The 20,317-nt window shown below is 47.8% G+C and overlaps 1 protein-coding gene across 15 annotated transcripts in view; it reads left to right on the top strand.

Moving 5' to 3' along the window:
- MICAL3 (microtubule associated monooxygenase, calponin and LIM domain containing 3) overlaps positions 1 to 20,317 on the top strand; it is a 215,204-nt gene that overhangs the window by 138,757 nt on the left and 56,130 nt on the right. For 13 of the 15 annotated variants that reach the window (XM_058559164.1, XM_058559163.1, XM_058559169.1 and 10 more), the window contains 2 exons: positions 1,143 to 1,231; positions 1,983 to 2,070. In XM_058559164.1, the coding sequence (XP_058415147.1) occupies positions 1,143 to 1,231; positions 1,983 to 2,070 (177 nt within the window). Of the gene's footprint in view, positions 1 to 1,142; positions 1,232 to 1,982; positions 3,674 to 11,848; positions 13,217 to 20,317 lie in introns of those variants that run through there. The other 2 variants (XM_058559173.1, XM_058559178.1) reach the window with 2 other exon arrangements.

Below are 20,317 nucleotides of genomic sequence, written 5' to 3'. Positions count from 1 at the left end.
ATGGCCGGAGAAGCGGTGCATCGGTGCGCGCCCGGGATCCAAAGCCCGGGCCACCAATAGCGGAGTGCGCGCACTTAACCACTAAGCCAGGGGGCTGGCCTTCAATTTCGTTCTTTTCAAAAAAAAAATCCCTTAGTTTCAGTTATCTTTATTATTTTCCTGATTAGGGTCTCTTAATTTAACCTTGAGAACAGGAAAGTTCATTGTCAAGGAGCCCTCTCTACAAGTGAGAAGGATGAGTGGGACTTCTCCTGTTTCAACACTTTCTAGAATAGGGTCTATCTTATAATTTCCAAAAGCCTTTGCTTTGAAGTAGGAGTAAAGAAAGAGTCAGAAAAAAATGACCCTCTGTGACTGAATCCCACTAGCAGTGTCATGGGATAAGCCAAGATCAGCGTCTTTAAAATTTTTTGACCACACTCGCGTTAGGAAATACATGTTCCATTAGGACCCCGTCAACACGTGTGGACACAGCGAAAGGTTGTAGGAAGTAACACTGAACTCTGATTATGCTGTTATGCACTCCAGTGCTTTTTATTCTGTTTCTTCCTATTCATAGTCCATTGCAGGATTTTCTGTTTTGTATTCTTTTTAATGCTGATCCTGACCCACTGAGGGGCCATAAGCTGCAGTGTGACCAGTGCTGCCTGTGGATGGTTGCAGGAGACAGGAGCAGCTGCGGGGTCGTGTCAGAGTTAATGCTCAATGCACCCCACCCCCTGCAGCCTCCATGCCTCCACCCTGCACTTGCATTCATTCTTGGTTTCCCTAGAAATGCTATTCCCAGCTTTTCATGTGACCACATCTTTGTTCTGTACACACTGCCACTTTGTTTGCTGGCCGTGCCATGCAAGCCCCACATCTTTACTCTGAGCAGTGATTGGGTGATGGCTCAATGGCCTTCACATATCCAAAGGAAACCCCCACCCCTTAGGGCAAAGGGGAGAGGAAGGCTGAAATCAGAGTCTATAGGGAGGGCATGGCCTCCCTGGATGAGAAACCTGGGCCTGGGGAAGGCTGGGGCGGTGATGATGGTGTCCGACGGCCAGAGAGATGGATAAGAATGTGCTAAGACCAGGGAGTCAAGCTCAGACTTAGAGAGTCTTGTTCACTCCCTTTCCTCTGCTTCTTGCTCTCTGCAGGTAAATTCTACTGCAAGCCGCACTACTGTTACCGACTGTCTGGCTCCGCCCAGAGGAAGAGACCAGCAGTGGCTCCTCTGTCTGGAAAGGTAATGGTAATCCACCTGTAAGTGGGGACAGCAGCAGGCACCCTTGCAGTGTGGTGACAGGTCAGGGTGTGGCCAGCAGGGCCTGCTGAGTGGCCACTGAATTGCCTGTCCTGTGAGTGGGAAGAGCCTGAGAGATGGTCGCAGTCCAGTTTGGGGAGGGAATCAACTTTTCAAGCATAATCTAGTGTTGCATTTCATAAGGTGATGTTCCATCCACCAACTGAGTCAGACCTGGGAGACTATGGCAGCCCCTCCCTTCTGTTCACTCTGTGTGAAAGAAAACTTTTACCTTTGTAAATAAGCCTCTTTCTGGAGAAGGACACCCTGAAAAGGAACTTGGCTGTAAATAATCTGCTCTGCCTGCCAATTCCTTTAACTTTCTTTATTCTGTAAATTACTTATCTAAGATCTTTTCTTCTTTTTTACTGTTTTTTTAAATGAGAGTAACCAGCTGCCCCACCTGTCTTTGTCAAGGTGAACCTGGTGTTCCCGCACTGTGCTGTTGCCCCGTCAGCGTGCAGGCGCGTGCTGCTCCCCTGAGGGGCTTCTGCTGCCTGCAGAGGGGATCTAGATTTTGACTCCTGGTGTCTTCTACGTGAAATATGTCCTTGTTTTTTAAAGAAAGACTTCCTGTGTGAGGAGTAGCTCTGGCTGACTGGTGAGAGCAGCAAACTAGCCAGTCAGGTGTCACTGCCGCCTGAGATTTGAGTGCTTCTGTCCAAGTCACTCCTTTTCTTGCGGACTTTCTTAGGAGGCCAGAGGACCCCTGCAGGATGGCCCCACTGCAGATGCAAGTGGACGGGCCAGCACCGGTGCCAGCCCTGCTGAGAGAACTCCAGGTAGCCTCACTTCCTTGTTTGGCTGGGTGGTGCATCACTCTCTTGGCCTCTGTGACAAGGCCAAGGGGATGAGCCAGCACCTCCGAAGCAACATTTCTTCAATTGGGCATCAAGTGGCCCAAAACCCTTTGGACTCCTTTTTCATGTGCCAGCTGCTTGCATTTGGAGTCCCCTTCCTCTATGGCCTGTCGGAGGTGCTGGTACAAATCAGAGGGGAGTTTCACTGGCAGACCGTGAGCCAGTAGGGGCGCCATCTGGTAGGCAGTATCTCCGAGCTTCAGTAACGTCTGCTCAGAGTCTCAGAGTACTACTGCTGTAGCCTGGGTGTGCACACAGCCATCAGACACGTGGGGTGGTTGGTCTGAGCCCCGTCTAGGTAAACAGGCCTTCAGACCAGGCTGCTTTTATCACTGGTCTGAGTGAAAATCCAGAGTTGCAGAGCCTTCTTGTAGTTCCTTGTTTTGAACTCCTTTAACGAGCATGGAATTGTGATAAGGCCCCGTGATCTGGATTTGTGTTCATCTGAACTTAAGATTCTTGCATCTCATTCCCTGTTGAGGTGTCTAGATGAGCTGACACTGCTCTTCTGTTTGACGTGTACCCACTAAAGGACATGACTTGTGCTGATCACTTTGGGGCGTTTGAACTTCTAATGAGGATCAAGCTCTAATTTGTCCCACTTTCACTAACCGTTTACTTGTGTCAGGAGGTGAATGACACCATCCCTACCTCTAAAAATACATTTGTTCTGGGAAAGGCTCATGGGCACTAGGCTTGTTGTGAAGAACTGTGTGTTTTTCCTTAAAATTGCCTCTCTCTGCTTTATGTCAAACCAGCCTGTGAGCTGTGTCCACAGTTGCGCAAACTGCTGGGTGGTCCTGATGCCCTCAGTACAGCCCAGATGTTCACAGCCCAGGGTTGCTGTGTAGGGGAGAGAGGACATCAACAGGGCCATGTTTCTGCTTGTCACGATTTCCTCTCATTCGGAGAAAATATGTCTCAAGCAGCCATTTACAATCTCCTTTTATATGGTAATCTCAAAAATTACCATATAAAAACTAAAGATTATCAGCTAATGCCAGAAACTATGGAGAAGAAGCTGATAGTGGAATTTCCATAATGGGGAAAGAGAAGAATTGTACATTTGGACGTCAAATGAGAGGTCCCCAGAGTTTCTGAGTTTCTTCTTTCCCTGTGCTTCAGCGCTGACATAAGCTGTGGTGCTGGTTCTGGGAGAGGAGAGTGTGCCCAGAGGCTGGTGGTCCCCCTGGGTGCAGTAATGTGGAGGCTGAGACACAGCAAACCCCAGGCGAGCTAGGTGGACTTGGCTCCTGCTGCTGTGTGTGCCCTGTTACATCTGGGGAAGCTTTTTAAGTGCCCTGCAGGTTAGACCAACATTTTCTAGCGATGTTTAAGCCACGAACAACTTGGACACCTTTGGCCTTGGGACCCTGTGCAGTCTGTCTTCCACATGAAGTGCTGACACTGCAGGCGGCACTCTCAGAGCACCAGGGGAGGTGCTAGCAGAGAAACATAACCAAGTACTCTAGACAGAGGCTCAGCTTTGCGCCCTAGAATGTGCGTTAGACCAGGTGAAAGCGCTACCATGTTGGTCTGGGCCTTGTTCCAGCAGAGATGGGTTTTCCAAGGAACCTGGCTACTCAGTAAAACAACTCACAGAAATTAAACTTTCTTTTTGGGTACAGAGTACAGAACATTCTCAACAAAGAGCTAAGCATAGTGAAGTTCAGGTTGTTCCGAGCAAGCCAGGTGTGTTCACTTTCCCATCTGGTCCTGTTGGCCATTCTTACTGTCTAGTTTGAAAGCATAATGGATTTCAGGTTTTTAGGACTTCTAAAGAATGAAGGGTTGCTTAGAGAAGGAGAAGAATATTCTACAAGGCAGGGAGAGAAGATGAGAGCTGGCAATGTTGTTCAAGAATCACAACAACCAAGAAAGAATCAGAGCCCTGAGGGTGTCTCTGTCGTCATGGTTCTTGATCCTCTGTTGGCACAAGGGGTTCACACTGTGGCATCCCAAAGGAGTCACACCTGAACCCCTAAGATGAGTGAGGCAGGAGCTGTCCCCCTAGTTGAAGGTGCCGTCTAGGCAGGGGAAATACCAGAGCTCGTGGGATTCAGTCTCTGCCTCTGGAGACTTAAGCTTTTGGAAATTATAGCTCTGAATCTGAACATGCTTCAAAGCACCAGGACTTTTCCTAGGTGGTGTCTAATTAGGCGCTGTAGAAAAAGAACAGAATTATGGGAAGTATTTTGTAGCTGGCATGAAATAGATTTCTTTTTCTCCTTTGATAGGGATTTGCTTCTTTAAATCCCACACTAGGGCTGGCCCCATGGCTTAACGGTTAAGTGCGCACGCTCCGCTACTGGCGGCCTGGGTGCGGATCCCGGGCGTGCACCGACGCACCGCTCTCCGGCCATGCTGAGGCCACATCCCACGTACAGCAACTAGAAGGATGTGCAACTATGACATACAACTATCTACTGGGGCTTTGCGGGGGGGAAAAAAAAAGGAGGAGGATTGGCAATAGATGTTAACTCTGAACCGGTCTTCCTCAGCAAAAAGAGGAGAATTAGCACGGATGTTAGCTCAGGGCTGATCTTCCTCACAAAAAAATCAATCAATCAATCAATCAATCAATCAATCCCACACTAAAACTTTGATCAATTAACTAGAATTTCCTTTTGAAAAGCTTCGGAAAAACTCAGGTGTTTCAGGGTTCCTGAATGTGTGTCATGGATGGCAGTCATTAACCCAGATCCAAGGGCATCTCCTCTCTGCACCCTAGACAAGAAGCTGTAAGGGATGCACTTGATTCTACCTGTGTAAACAAACTGCCTCCTAGATCCACACCCCAAGAGGTGGAGCCGGGGAAGCTGTGACTGTGCTGTGCTCCTGCTCTGTGCCTCGTCTGCATTTTGTGGCATTTCCCTCTTCTCCCTTATGTTCTTTTCCCTCCTGCCAAAATTACTGCTGTTGCCAAGAAACCAAACACAAACCCACAAGTTAAAAGAACCTTCTCTAGGCCTGCTTTACGGTGTTGTCTTTCTCCAGTAACCTAATCTGTAACTGTGGCCTCGTTTAATGTTTGGAGGACGTTGTTTACAGTGTTTTTGTGTGTAATGTGCTTTCAATATAGAAACCCTCTTTCTGTTCTCCAAATCTCTGAATGCTTTGTTTCCAAGCTCTTGCACTCACTGCTACAGATCAGTGGGCCTAGCACATATTTTCCTACCCTGGCCTCATAGTACCTGCCCTGACTTTAGGAAAAGTCTGGACAACAATAGGCAGAGAAAGAAAAACCCCAAAGGGGATATTTTCCCCTTGGATACAAGACCCTCAGTTGTGCGTTTTTTGGATCCTTTTTTTTGTCTGGAGAAATCTCCTTTACATCTCATGTAACCAAAAGTGAAGCGTGAAGGCAATGGGATAGCATAAAAAGGAAATAGAAGAGCTTTTCTTCTAGTTCAGGCAACAGGGATGGGATGGGAGAAACACTTCAATTGTCTATCGTCTTATGGAAAAGATGAGCTTAACTTAAAAAGCCGCTTAGCAGAGAAACAAGTGGTGGGTGCCTGTTCCCTGTCCCCGGATGCCCCTTGCATGATCACTGTTAGGTTCTAGAGTTTGGATGCTGAATGGGCCATTAGAAAATGCAGGCGTTTCCCATACCAGCTAGAACAACCATACAGTACAAGGAATTCCATTCAGTCCTGGGGATCCTGCCTGTCGGAGAAACGAGGAAATTTTCTCACTGCTTCTCAAGCCCTCTTCCCTTATAGGCATTTCTGGAAAACCTGTTAGTAGAGCAAAGAGAATTTTGCAATCCTGCTTAACTCTACAACCCTACCCCAAGAGTCATAGTTGATGGTGATATGTGAATATTTATATATATTTATATGGGTTTAATTTCATATATACCAGTAGATATTTATATATTGTGCCCTAAATAATAATAGTGAAGCTGTTTCTAAAGCTTCTTGTTTCTTGGTTCTGGAAACCAAGGGAGTTTTTACACTGGGGGCCATGCTGCTGGCCTGGCTTGGTGTTCTGTCGGGATTTGGAGGAAACAGAGCAGTCCAGCACACCTGTGGAGGGGAGACTGGGGGTGGATATCTCAGAAAATGAGAAGTGCACACTCCCAACCTCAGAGAGTTGAGTCCAGAGCAGACTGGGAAGCCGAGTTCTGTTGCTCGTGGACTACCACAGGGAGCCAGACACCCCCCTCCCTCTGCTTTGCTCTCAGTCGTGAGTGTTGGATCCACTGCGTTCATGACTGCGTCTTTTCCTGTCTCTAGTGTGTCTCTGTGGGACAGTGGAACATTTTTAGTCCCTTCTAAAAGGGGCCTCAGCATGGCCTCGAAGGCCTGACTAGTGAATTAAGGGGTTCCCTTTTTTCTTGTGCCGTTCAGCTTGGGGTGGAGGCAAGTGTGGGGGAGGGTGGGCAGCAAGCCTGGTTCACGGCATGGTGCAGAGAAGCCCGAGCAAGGGGGATGAGCTGCACAAGGGGCGCTCCGCCTGTCCACTTTGGGCCTTCCCTAAAGCCTTTGTTTTCGCCTTGTTTTTAACCTGTGCTGTTGTGAGTTTTTGGTGTGTTTCTTTGTGAGTTTTTTAATTTCATTGTGTAACTTTGTTTTTGCCGTTACTGTGAAACTAAGGTGTTGCGCTTTTAATTTTTTTTAACAAATGTTATCATTCTTCTTTAAGAGAATAAATTCCAAACAATCTTCAGGTTTCTGAGTTTTTCTTTTCCTTCCCTTTTTCCTGATTGGGGGGTGGGAGGGGAGTAGCTCAGGCAGGTCTCCAGAGTGGGCTTGCAGGCCGTTGTGCCTCGGGACTCTCGCTTCTGGGGTGGGTCGGGGAGAGAGTGCAGATGTATTAAAATGGGGAAACGGGGTTTATACCTGAAATACAGATTCCCGTTAACCGGGGGGGGGGGCCCTATTTGGGGGGGTTGGCATGGTGGGAGACATTTTGCTTTATAGCAGCTGCAGGTAGAAGAGAGTGAGAAGGACGCCCCCTTTGCCCCACATTCGGTCAGCCCGTGTGCGGGACGTGAGGCCTGGAGCAGATGGAGGGGTAGGAGCTCCACACTGAGCCCATATCTGCCGTGGGGACGCAGGGCCAGGTCCTCTCTCCTGTTTCTGACTCTAGCCGGCTGCTCTGGGGAACTGGGGCAGTTATGTTCTCTCCACTGCCTTGAGGCTTTTGCCTAAGGTGCAAGTGACCTTGCTCCTGGTGACACTGGAAGTTCTCGCTCTGTCCTCCCCAGCTGACTTGACTCCCATGCTGTCTTTTGCTGTGACCTGGATGCTGAGCTAGGATATCCAATCTGCTTGGCCACTCTTAACCCTGGAGGGATGAGCCTGTCCCCTTCTCACACACTGCTGTGACCTTAGCAGCGGTGGCCTCCTGTGCTGTGTCAGCATGCCGATCACAGTGGCACAGCTTAGCCTGGGTGCTGAATTGGACCAAAAGAGGGCTCCTTGGTGAGGGAGCACTCAGCATCACGTCTGCTCCTGCTGGGCTCTAGGAAACTGAGCATCTGTTGTTAGCGAGGCCTTCCTGGCCTACTCTGTTCTGAAGCAGTCCTCTTGGGACTCAAAAGAGTTCTTGGCCTTCCCCACAGAATAGAGCAACAGAGTGCCAGGCTCTCTAGGCATTCTCGATAACCAGACTCCTCCTACCAGGGTGGGTCTGCATCCCCACGTAGCTTACAGCTCTGCCAGAACACTGTCCTTTGTTTCATTTTATCTTATTTCTTTTTTATTTTACTTTTTTTTGTGAGGAAGATCAGCCCTGAGCTAACATCCGTGCCAATCCTCCTCTTTTTGCTGAGGAATACTGGCCCTGGGCTAACATCTGTGCCTATCTTCCTCCACTTTATAGGGGACCCGCCACAGCATGGCCTGACAAGCGGTGTGTCGGTGTGCACCCGATCCGAAGCCGGGTCGCCGCAGTGGAGCACGCACTTAACCGCTACGCCACGGGGCCTGCCCCTCCTTTGTTTCATTTTAATCTTCAGAGCATTGCTGGTTCAGAATTTATCCCAGCAGATAGTCTGAGTGGCTCCTTGGCCTGTTCATTCCCCCGTCCCCTGAGCTGTAGTCTGTTGCTGTCCTTTCTCTGAAATAAGTCGGTATTCTGGTGCCTGCAAAAGGCTGGTAGAAAAAGAATTAGGATGTGGGGGATATGTGGTAAGCAACAATTAATAAATTGTCAAAGAATCAATGATAAGAATGGATAGATATATGTATATAATTTTCAAATTGTAAACCTTTGCTGTTGCCTTCCCATGTCCCAGTAATAGAGGTGAGGAGAGCCATTGTTGTTCAGAATAGTGTACGGCAGCATCTAACAGGGAGGTGGTGACAACTGACATGATTCTGTGCCACCCGTTGTGAAGACCGTGGAGAATTCCTTTTGGGGCTCCCTTCTTTCTGAAACTTCTTAAATCATTCTCTTCTTTCTCATTAATTCCCTGGCGATTTCCCTAATTTAGACACTCCCTAGGAGGGATCCTGTGGTGCAGACGTGGAAGCAGTACAGGCAATGATAGTGAGCCGCTCTGTTTGTATACTGAGAAATAGGGCAGGTGATGCTTTGTAGGCTCAAGGTTCCACAAGTGTCCCCCTGAGGTACAAATAGAAGAAAAATACTGATGTTGATGTGAGACTCTTAAATATAATAGCCAGGCAGAGGATTTCAGGAAGAATCTTCCCCGAATTCCAGTCCCTTCCACAAAGCTTTCAGACCTCATTGGGACTCCAAAACCAGTCCTTACCTTGCAACTCGCATCCAGCCAAGCATCCAGCAAGTACCAGCAAGTAGATGAGTCCTAATGAAATGACGGGAGGGAACTCAGGCAGGTGCTCCCTGCCTGGGTTAGGCCACAGCCTGCAGTGTTCCTTTCTCATCACTGCCCACAGTTTTGACTGTGTGTTGGCTGCTGACACCTCTTTCTTCACAACAGCTCCCTCTCTTCACCACTGATGTTCTGGAGGGGTAGGCTTTTGCGCAGAAACACCTTCCATAAGCCCGGGAAGAGGGACGGGGCTCCAGGCATATGTGGCTCTCCTTCCATTACTTCCAGGTTTCACCGGCCACAGGAACACTGGCTCCCTTTTACTTCCTGTGGGTCAACTTCCACATAGCTTTGCATACTTTATGAACATTTTGTGAATATTTCTGAGGCACTTAAGTGGGCCTCTAAGAAGGACAGTGGGCAAGAGGTTGAGTCACTGCTGGCGCCCAAACACTGCCTCAAGCTAACTCAACTTGGCCTTGCCTTTGATGTTGTCCTTTCCTCCCAACAGTGAGACGTATGCACAGGTATAGTCAGAGACCTCCCAAAATGTGAAGAAGGCTCACACCCCCACACAGGGCCCTCATTGGCGTAAAGGGGAAGTTTTGGAACACCACTCAGCAGGAAGGGAGTCCAGGGCCCCAGCTCTGCCTTGATACAGAACAGATTCTCTTGGGGCTGTGCGAAGATAATTACTAGGAAAATCCTTACAGTTGAGTCAAAATTTCTAATGGCCTCTTATGTTTTCTTGACCTCTGTTCTTTCTGTACTTAATTCATTGTAATTGCACAAAACTGTCCCAAGTGTGCCTATTAAGTGATTGAGCTCCTTATTCCTTACTTCTGTAAAATATCAGGATTACTTCCACTTTATCACTATTATTTCATAGCACAGTCTGATTTCTTTTAGGTCCCTGCCTGGAATTGTAGGTCTTTCATAATTATTTTATATTAAGTGGCCCCTGTCACCATAAGAACTCAGGGCCCTTACACCCAGAGCCACCTGCTTCTCTGAGATTCTAAAGCCACCTTCCCTGCACCCTGTGTCCCAGTGTTACTGGATCTCTACCAAAGCCTGCTCCCCAAGAAAGGGGAGCCTGGTGAAAAGGTAAGGGCCCGAGTTCAGTTACCAAAGACCAGCACCACCAGGCAAGACCCAAGGCACCGGAACTCAGGGCCTCAGTGGGTTTTGGTTTTTCTCAACACACATGACAAAATCAGGGTTGTTTCACTGGCAAAGGCCTAAATAAATATGTTTTCATTGAGTTCTCGTGTTCTTTCAAGGTTAATACAGCCAGGAATACTATGGAAGTGAATTCTAGCGAGGCTAATCCTCTTAGCATTTGGTGGCTGCTCGGAGTTTAAACCTTAAAAGTGTGATTAAGTAGACTCTTAACTGGGGCCTTAGGGAAAAGAGCTTGTCTCGAAGAAGTTAAACCACAGTGGGTTTCTTGGACTGAGCTCAACCTGGTAGCCAAAGAATAGCTGATATCGATTATAGTAGGATTATAACACCTTATTTATTCTTGTTTCCCTGTTTTCTAGAACTAAGTGAGGATCTAGAAAGACTAGGTTGAAGAGAGACCAGCTATAAAATTTTCCTCCCACTGTTTTACCAACTAAAGACCTAATTAGGTTGGCTGGTTCTCCTTTGAAAAGCAAATATTATTATCTCCTAGAGTTTGGTCTCATGTGAATTACTCTAAACCAGCTCCCTGCCTGCCTTTCAGCTGGGTTCCCCTTTCTTGGGGAATTGGCCTTGGTGGAGACCCGGTAGCATTGGGACGCAGGGTGCAGGGAAGGTGGTTCTGGGGCAGTCCAAACCTCAGTGGAAGGCTTTGGAACCTCAGAGGAGCAGGCGGCACTGGTTGCCTAGGGTGAGGGAAGTTCATGGGCTACAGGAAGAGAGAGCCACAGTCTGTTGGCTTTGCTCTATTGCTGGGAGCTGGCAGCCGTCCTCCATGCTGCTGAAAATACCGTGTCAAGGAGCTGTCTCTGTTTACAACCAAGAGAGCCCCCTCCTCTGCTAAAGTCTTTTCTTCAAATAAAAATAGGGAGTAAACCTTGAAGCGTGCTGACTCCTGTTGTTTTCCCCCATGTGATTAATACTGGTTAATTTATCACAGTGGTCCGTGGCATCCTAACTCATTGAAAACAACGTGGGAAGGCACACAGTAATGATAGCAACAATGATCATAACTAACATGTAGCACCTACTATGAACTAGGCACTGTCTGGGTGCTTTGTGTGTATTACTACTTAATCCTCACAGTAGCCTGTTAGGCAGTGACATTTTGCATGTGGGGAAACAGGCACATGGAGGTCACGCAAACTTGATCAAGGCCACATAACTGATCACTGCAGAGTCGGGACAGAATCTACAGAGAAGACACGAGAGCATTGTGTCCCCGCTGTGCTGTATAGCTTCTCTTCGTCCGTCCTCTACACCCTCAGCCTGACTGCACTTGGTAAGAGGGAAGAGAGGGATGGCAATGTGTTTAGCTCCACAAATAAGATTTTTTTATGTGTGTAAATGCCCCATATAAATCACTGAGTGTGCATTTGATTATTCCTGGGAAATATCTGTCCCTCACCTTCTTTGACAGTGATCCCAGGGCTAGGAACATGCCTTTGGAAAGATAGTAGATTAAAGAGCAGAGAGCAAGAACTGGAGGAGATGAGTTTTATGTCTGATGGGATGTTTACTGTTGCTCTCTGGGCCCCAGTCTAGCCACTTCTAACTTATAGATCCGTGGCTTATTCTCTTGCTCTACCATCTCATTTTATTCTACTTTTTAAAGGCCCAGTGATGGTTGAGCTGACATTTCCATTCTCTTCACTGCCTTTACGACTGTGATTCACAGTCCGCATAAGAAGTTACATGCCCTGGCCCTGAGTGGCATTTGGATGTAAGGAAAGAGAGAGATGATTGTACATCTCTTTGTACTGACAGTTGGAGCAGAATCACCTGTGATCGGAGAGAAACACGGAAATTCTTACCTATCCAAGTTTGGGCCACTTTGGGCTCACATGTAAAATGACTGACTTTTGAGTCTTTGGTTAAATGTACGTATTCCAGGTGAGCAGTTTTGTCCTGTTGGTTGAAGTTTGCTTCCAGCACAGAAATGCTTTCGGGAAGTGTCCTGAGCATGTGTAGACATAGCCTTGGAAAGGCATGCCATGACAGGGAGCTCTTGGAGCTCACCAATAGGATATTTTTGGAAAATGGAAAAAAAGAAGAGTTGAGAACACAGAGAGAAAGATGTGTTTTTCCACATTGTGTCTTCAAGTCTAGTCTTCTCCCTGGGTTTAGTGAGAGGACCTGCTATAATGTCACAGAGCTATCCCATCCGTCAGCAGGTTTCTAGCATCCAACTAGGAAAAAGTAAGTGAGAGGAGAATAGTTCATCAGACTCATCTTTTGTCTCCTTTAGTTCCTGCTTTGGCCTAATAGTAGGGCTCACAAACGCAGACAAACGTGAATGGGGAGGGCGTTGTGTAGGTCGCCCTTGAGTGACGTTGCAGAGAAGGAGCAGAGTCGTCCTTTGTAAGTGGAGTTGTGCCATAAGATGATGAAATGTCCAGCTGTCTTGTGCAGTGACTTATGGTATATCTGCTCAGTGTGGGGCATTGGAATGAGTTCATCACTTAGAGGCTGAACATCTTCCCTGGGTTTCCTCTCTGTGGACAACAAGCCAAGAACTCTCTGTTCAGCATGGCAGTTCTCAGCTGGTCTTTCCTATATTGCACTTCCACTGGACAAGATGTCTTAACCGTGGCAACAAAGATGAAGATTCTTGAGCTCACTGCTGTGTTCTTAATGTACCAAGTCCAGTCAAGACATAATCAGAGTATTTGGTGGATTGGCTGGCGTATTGGTGAGAGATTAGAAATAGTTTGATATAACTTCTAGGCCAGTGTTTCTCAGGCTCAGCACTGTTAACATTTTGGGCAAGATAATTTTTTGTTGTGGAGGGCTGTCCTGTGTGTTGTAGGATATTTGGCAGTATCCCTGGCCTCTTCGCGTTAGGTGTTAGTACACCACCCCCTCAGTTGTAACAGCTAAAAATGTCTCAACATTGCTGAATGACCCAAGGAAAAAAGTCACCTCAGTTGACAGTAACTGATTTAGACAACGTCAGAAGAAAACATGACGTTGACATACAGTTAACCTCAATTTTATTGTTCCCAATAGGAGCTCAAGAAAGAGAGTGAATGAGAATAATAAAAGTGATATAGAACCACATTGAAATCTTAAAGCAGTGGTCTCTAAATCTTGCTGCCTACCTCTGTTGAAATTGTGACCGTAGGGGCCGGCCCGGTGGCGCAAGCAGTTAAGTGCGCGCACTGCGCTGCGGTGGCCCGGGGTTTGCCGGTTTGGATCCCGAGCGCACACCGACACACCACTTGTCGGGCCAGGCTCTGGCAGGCGTCCCATATAAAGTGGAGGAAGATGCGCATGGATGTTAGCCCAGGGCCAGTCTTCCTCAGGAAGAAGAGGAGGATTGGCAGATATTAGCTCAGGGCCGATCTTCCTCACACACTCACAAAAAAATTGTGAGCGCATACTTCCCAATATGCGGATACTTACATGTAGATTCCCCTATATTAATATTGTGTGTGCTATCAGACAGTTACAAAATGTTTTAGAAGGCAGGGCTGAAAAATAACAGAAGTCCTAGTGTGTTTTTCTTATACCCCAATGAATTATCCCTGCACCACCAGAATGTGCTCATCCTTCTGTGTGACCTTAGCCTCAGAGAACTGAGCTGGGTGTAAATGGAACAAGCACAGATATTGAAAACAGAAGATGCTAGTTTGCGTTCCAGTTCTGCAGCCTAACATCCTTGCCATCTTTGGTTCTTCAGTTCTCTGAGCCTCAGTTTCCCCATATTATAAAATGGAAAAAATGCCACCTGCTCTTTTCTACCTCCCAAGATTGTTGTAAAAAGCAAATAAGCTAAAATGTATGGAAACTTGTTTATTTAAGAGCATTACAGGAATAACAAATATGATTATCATTGGTAGGGATTCCAAAAGATGCTGGAATAATCGGAGGGAGAGAGTAAGTTAGGATTATTTCTGCTGACTGGCTGGTGGTCTCCCTCTCTGGTCTGTGCATCCTGTGGGGTTAGGACACGATGGCCCATTGGGGTGTATTCCTAAACAGCAGAGATTCGGGGAAACAGAACAGTAAGAAGGGCTTAGCCCTCTCTATCTTCTGCAGAGTGGGCAGGGGAGTTGACCTGCACTGCGTGCCAGCTCTTTGGAAGCATTGTTAAGACTGCAGGTGCTTGGCTAAATTTGGCATTGCTTTTTCCTCAGCCTGCAGGAATGCCGTGTAAAGTCACCTACTACTTCCATGATACCGGGGGCTCTTCACTGTCATAATGAAAGTAAAAACAGTCATAGACAGGGCTTACATTAAGCTGAATTTTCAACACCTAACCCGAAAGTCAGAGGACTGAGCAGGAGTCACTTAGCTTTATCTGAGGCAGAGCTAGGGTTACGACAGTCCTAGGGACTGTACGAATCTGTGCTTGTTTGACCCACAACCCCGTCCCTCAAGGGCCTCAGTGCTACCTCATGGCCTGTTTGCAGGAGAGGGGGTCTGACTTCCTCTTGTGGAATCAGGGCAAGGATGGGTGGCTTTATGGGCGGCCAGAGAGCTGAGCCACCCCTTGCTGCTGGGGCTGCTGCATCATTCCTTAGAAAGAGCTCTCCAAGGCTGGGTCAGTGCAATCTTGTTCTGTCAGCCTTCTAGGGCCTCTGTCCCTAAGCACTGCTGTTTCTTTTCCAGGCCAGTCTCAGTGACCTTCTGACAGAGGAAAACAAAGGTGAACTGTGATAGATACGGGCATCAAGTAGTAGTTGTGGGCATTGCTGGAAGTGATTTTAGTTCCTTTCCAAAAATATATCTTCAGCTAGCTAAGGGAAGGCTGTTTATGAGTTTTTGTATCTTTAAAAGGGAACCTATTTCAGAGAGCCTTCCGTTGGGTGTGGGTTTGTCCCTGTCGAAAGTCTGATTATGGGCAGAGCCCCAAGATGTTGAAAATCACTTTCATGGCTCAGAGACCGAGCCTGCTTTGGGGCTGTGCTGCTGGCTGTGTGTGGGCTGCCTCGGAGCCGGCTCTGGACCCACTCTAGACTGAAGTGCCACGGAGGATGAGGGGACTGGAATTTAAACCCGGCATCTTGGGAAAAGCACATCAGCCTAGAGTGCCTCTCGTGCAGATTCGTGGCCCTTCCCTGCCTTCCCCCTCTCCCCTCTGCTCATTGTTACTGGGTCTGGTCTACTAAGCAGGCTCCTCCCTGGAAATAAACTACTCTCCATTGTGAAACACAGTCATTGTTTTAGGACATCAGATTATTTCAGAGTGTCTCCTTTTAGGGTCTTAATGCATAGAGTCTTCTAAGACATTGGCATCGTCATGGGAATTTCTCTTTCTCGGTGTTAAGGCAACTGTTACTGTCTTGGCAGGCGTGTCCTTTGCACAGGGTGGCACATCCCACTTGCTCTGGGGGCCCTGTTCAGGGCTGCTACTTGACAGATATAGAGGTCTTAAAGTTTCTGTGTTAAAATGAGGAAACTGAGACCAGAATATGTTCAACTAATTTCTTAAAATTATAGTGAAGTGTTATTCTAGTTTAGATTCAAGGTTAGGACTTTTATCCTGATTATTTATTCAGAACACTTTACTGATCTCCTACTCTGACACCCTAATAGGCACCAGAAACACAAAGAAGACTGGAACAGTTCTCCCCAGCAGAGCGTCTGGTTTTGGGGTGTGTTCAGACACATGAACAGGGGTGGATGATGTAATCAAGATGCTGGAAGAGCCCTTTGAGAGGCTCCCCTTCCAGCAGACAGAACTGAGCAGCAACAGGCAGAAGTAGGAGAGAAGGGCTGGTCTTGGCTCACCTTGTTGGGCCATTATCTCTTGACCTGCCTCAGCCCCACCCTTGGATTCATTTGGTAGATTACTTGTCTTTAGCTGTATAGAATCTCTTGGTTTGTGAGGCACATATGTGAGCTGATAAGTTAAAATAGTTAGGTCAAGGCCCGTGCACAACAGGTGTTCCTTTCTGAGATCTCACCTCAGGTGTGTGTGAAGGTGGGCAACCAGAAAAGGAAGGTAGGATATTAGCTAGAACACAGCTCTCGCGGGATTTAAGAGACAACACAACCAAACCCCAGTGCTTTAGACATGCCCACAACTTCCTGACACCAAAGAGGCACCCTTTTGTAGGATGACCCAGCTGACTGTTAAGGACCAAGGCGAGTTTTATGTGAGATCTTACAACACATGAAAAATATGTTATCGGGGCCGGGCCGGTGGCGCAAGTGGTTAAGTGTGCGTGCTCCGCTGCAGCAGCCTGGTGTTCGCCGGTTCAGATCCCGGGCGTGCACCGGCACACTGCTTGGCAAGCCATGCTGTGGCAGTGTCCCATATAAAGTAGAGGAAGATGGGCATGGATGTTAGCCCAGGGCCAGTCTTCCTCAGCAAAAAAAAAAAATGAGAGGATTGGCAGATCTTAGCACAGGGCTGATCGCCTCACAAAAAAAAAAAAAATATGTTATCAAGAGAGCTACACGATGCACTAGTGAGATTTTTTTTAATGGAGAGTAGGGTATGTACCTTAAAGGAAACCCCTTTGCCTTGGCCAGATATAGTGATGTATGCCAGGATTTCCATCTGCCAAGAAGGCACCTGTGGGAGATACTGTAATAACAACAGTAAAAGTAATTTAACATTAGAAAACTAACTTGAGAGCAAAAGTTCCTCGGGATCCTGCAGCTAGAGCTCCAAGGGCTGTGGTGATGAAAGAGCCCCACCGTGTCCCGGTGGAGGGGGCGAGTGCCTTCAGCATTCCTGAGAAATAGCACCCCGGTCTACGTGGTATCCCCGTTTCCGTTGTGGGTGGTTCTTCCTGGTGCAGTTCTGATTTGTTCCCTGTTGGGTTCTTCCCTCCTTGGCCTCTCTGTCATGTAATATTTAGCTCAGAATTTCCCAACTCCTGGTAATTAAATATCTCCAAAGCAACTGAGCTTCCCCTGAATCCACGTGACCTACTTTTCTCCGTGCCTCCACATAAAAATATAGTTATCCCAAATGAAGAACAAATCTTTCGTGTGTGAAGGGCAATTAACAGTCTGTCCTGCCTGGTTGAGTGGAAGGAGCCCTGGCCTCAACATAACACAGCCCTGGGTTCAGTCTCAGATCTGCCTGGTTTGAGCCTTTGGACATATCACTTAGCATCAGTGAGACTCAGACCCTCGGTGTACTAACAGTGACAGACGGGAGTGCTGTGACAGGCGTGGCCAGTGTATGCAGCATACCTGCCCAGTGCCTGGCACAGGCAGTTGTCCTTATGCCTTCATCACCTGCTTCACAGGCAAAGAGACGTCTTGTGCCCGCATGTCATATGATCTTGGGAAAATTCTGTGAACTCCTACTCCGTGCCAGTAGGAAGCCATAGAAGAGTCTTTTGGAGGGCAGATGTGCAGGGGCAAAAGTCACCTTGCCATGGCAGTGGCTTGGAAACTTCTTTCTTTGGCCTCCAAAACAAGAGGATCCCTTTCCATGCGCAGCTGCAGTGATTATAGTGTTTTGTGCCTCTTAGTATGAGAAATAGCTGTAAAAATGTGAGCCTAGTCAAGCAAAGTCTGCTAAGGCAAATGAACTGACGCGCTAAGGAGGGGAAAGCCCAAATTGGTGGTCCCAGGCACCTTCTGATAAGCAAAGAAATGCCTTTATAATGTGCAGGGCCTTTTAACTACCCTAGTACATCTTTCCTCCCTATATTGGGTTTAAGGCTGGGAGTGACCTCTTCCTCCTAAACGTAGGCCAAAGTCCTTCTCCCACAGATACCAGATCACGTTGTCCAGCTTGACTAGAGCAGTGATGAAGTCCCTGAGGCAGAGAATGACCCATGCCGTCATTTTAGGTTTCTAAGCCAAGATGGCACTCAATTTGGATGGTGTGTGCCCTGCCTGCTGTTCAGACAGCTAAGCAACAACTCATACAGGAACTTCAGCTCAAAGCAAGGTGGAAGGAGTGAACTAATACCCATTGACCAGCCCAGCTTAAGTCACTGGGCTCCAGCAGCAGCCTAAGACATCCCAAAAGGAAGCAGGGCCAAAGACCCACACCTTGTCCGACAGAGGAAGACATCTCTGGGCCAAACAGTGGTTCTGTTTTAGAACAGCCACCAATTCAAATGGTTTCATTCCTGTTTCTCAGCATATGAGGAAGTGTAGCAGCTGTATCGTTTCCAGCGTGAGCTGTGAGAAAACAAGATTGAGGCATAGATCCCCTTTACAGCCTTGTAAGGATCGGGGTTCTACGTGAGGAGGGGCACCCTAATTTCCCAGGGTGGTTTTGTGAATGTTTCTGAGGGCAGTGAACCGGGCGGGGTGAAAGTCACTGTGACAAATTTTGCCGCGGGTTTGGGAGTTTACATGTATACTGCCAGCCCAATGATTCTTTCTTCTGGAGTCTTCATCTTCCTTAACGCGTCCCTGAGACCTTGTAGCTCAGACCTAGCCCGTGGCTCAGTGCTTTCCTTAGTGCAGGATCGTGGACAGGCAAGGCGTCGATGGATGTGTGAGGTGGGCGTCTGAAATGACTTTAATTTTCCTTAAAAGAGAAGTTGCAGAAAAATATCCAGGAACTTTTGATAAGGAAACATCAGTAAGAGAGAGGCACCCTGAAGGGAGACACTGTGTTCCAGAATGGCAGACGTGCTCTTCTCCTCAACTGGCACCACTCATTTCAGATCACAGGGCCGTTTCTTGTTAGAACATGGCCATAGTTGACACCCTTTGGTGCCCTGGGTCATTGGTCTCTCCCAGCAGGTAGGTGTCATCGGAACACAGGCTCCCTAAGGGCTGAGCACTTCCCTGTTTTGTCCACTGGCAGAGTGCCTGGCTGGAAGTAGGCGTTCAGTAAATACTGGTTGGATGAGTGATCCTGGCAGCCATCCTACTCACAGATAGGGGAAATATGAAAATCAATCTCAGTTCATTTTTCAGTTCACCGCGCCTTTTCCTGAGTCCTTTTCTGACTTGCAGGTTTCGTTCGAGCTTTCCCAAGCTTATAAAGAAGGAAAGGAAAAATGGGAAAACAGGCCAGACATGAATATGGGCAGAGGGAAAGAAGGCCCTCAGATGTCGCCATCTCTTATGTGACGCTGTTCACAGTTGCCCAAAGTCCTAAGTGCCCTCAGCAGCTGACCCCACCTGGTACTGGGGCTTTGTGACCATGCCGGAAGGAAGGGGAGGGAGAGCTGCCTGCTGAGGAGCTGGGAGCCCCGCCCCTTGAGTATCATCTATATCCCTCATGTCTCTCCAGGAATCAGACAGATACAAATAAAGGCTTCTGGCAGCTCTTGCACACTAGCTGAGAGCAGGTTGTCCTGTTAGGAAAAATATTTCTTTCAGGATGGTATATGGAGCTCATGCAGGCAGTGACTATTCCAAAACAGAACCCTTAGGTCAGGCCCAGAGCCTTTTTCCTATTTAGGATGTGACCCAGATCCTGGGAGCTGTTTCCTTTTGGTATGTATGAAGCTCAAATTGGCCTCCAGTGACCTGAGATCTGCCTGCCCTGACTTAGTGAAGAATCGGCCTTAGAAATTATCCCAACTCTTTCTTCCCACTTGTAACTTGCAAGTTCCCTGTATGGTTTTGGTTGCACTAAAGCATGTGAGGTGGAGGGGCCAGATGGGTCTTGGCCAGCTAGTCTGACCCCAGTGGTTATACTTTGACTTTCCGAACCAGTGTCTGACAGTTATCCTTAGATCTGCTCTCCTACAGGCTCTCCTCCTGGGCCCTGCCATTAGTTGACGAGAGAGGAAGGGCCCGGGGGATGAGGGGGAGGTTCTGTATTTGTCACAGGGTTATAGCCACTGCCCAGGCCTCCTCCACTGTTACTCCCTTTGATACTTAGTTTATCACTACCATCTGGTAAGTCTGGCAAATAGCCCCTCTGCTCAGGACAGAGAATCAAAAGTGCTGATTTTGTTGGTTTATTTTTTAAAATTTCCTATGGCATTTTGAGGTTATGGGCTAGGAATGTTAGGCATATTTTGGCATTTGGTGAGTTTTGCATATTTGCCGAGTATCCTCTGAGTGCTGCCTTCCCTTTGGGAAAACTGAACGTCCATGGGGACCCGGCCCTAAGGGAACATCTGCAGTGCGTTTCCTTGCACTGCGCTCCCGTGAGTCCTGGCTTACGTGGGTGTCGACTGGTGGGCCTGGTGGGACGGGAACAGTAGTGAGTGGCTCTGCTCCTTCACCTCAGTTGTTACCAAGTCTCCAGTGGGGCACTTCTTACAGTTTTCCTGGCCCAAAGCATCCTTTCTCTGGGGGACTGATGTGGGAATGATCTGAGTAGTTCTGAGTGCTTCTGGTTTCTTT

Source organism: Diceros bicornis, chromosome 17 (genome assembly GCF_020826845.1).
Source record: "Diceros bicornis minor isolate mBicDic1 chromosome 17, mDicBic1.mat.cur, whole genome shotgun sequence".
NCBI lineage: Eukaryota > Metazoa > Chordata > Mammalia > Perissodactyla > Rhinocerotidae > Diceros > Diceros bicornis.
The sequence above is the reverse complement of the archived record's forward strand: the minus strand, read 5'-3'. Positions and strand labels throughout refer to the sequence as shown.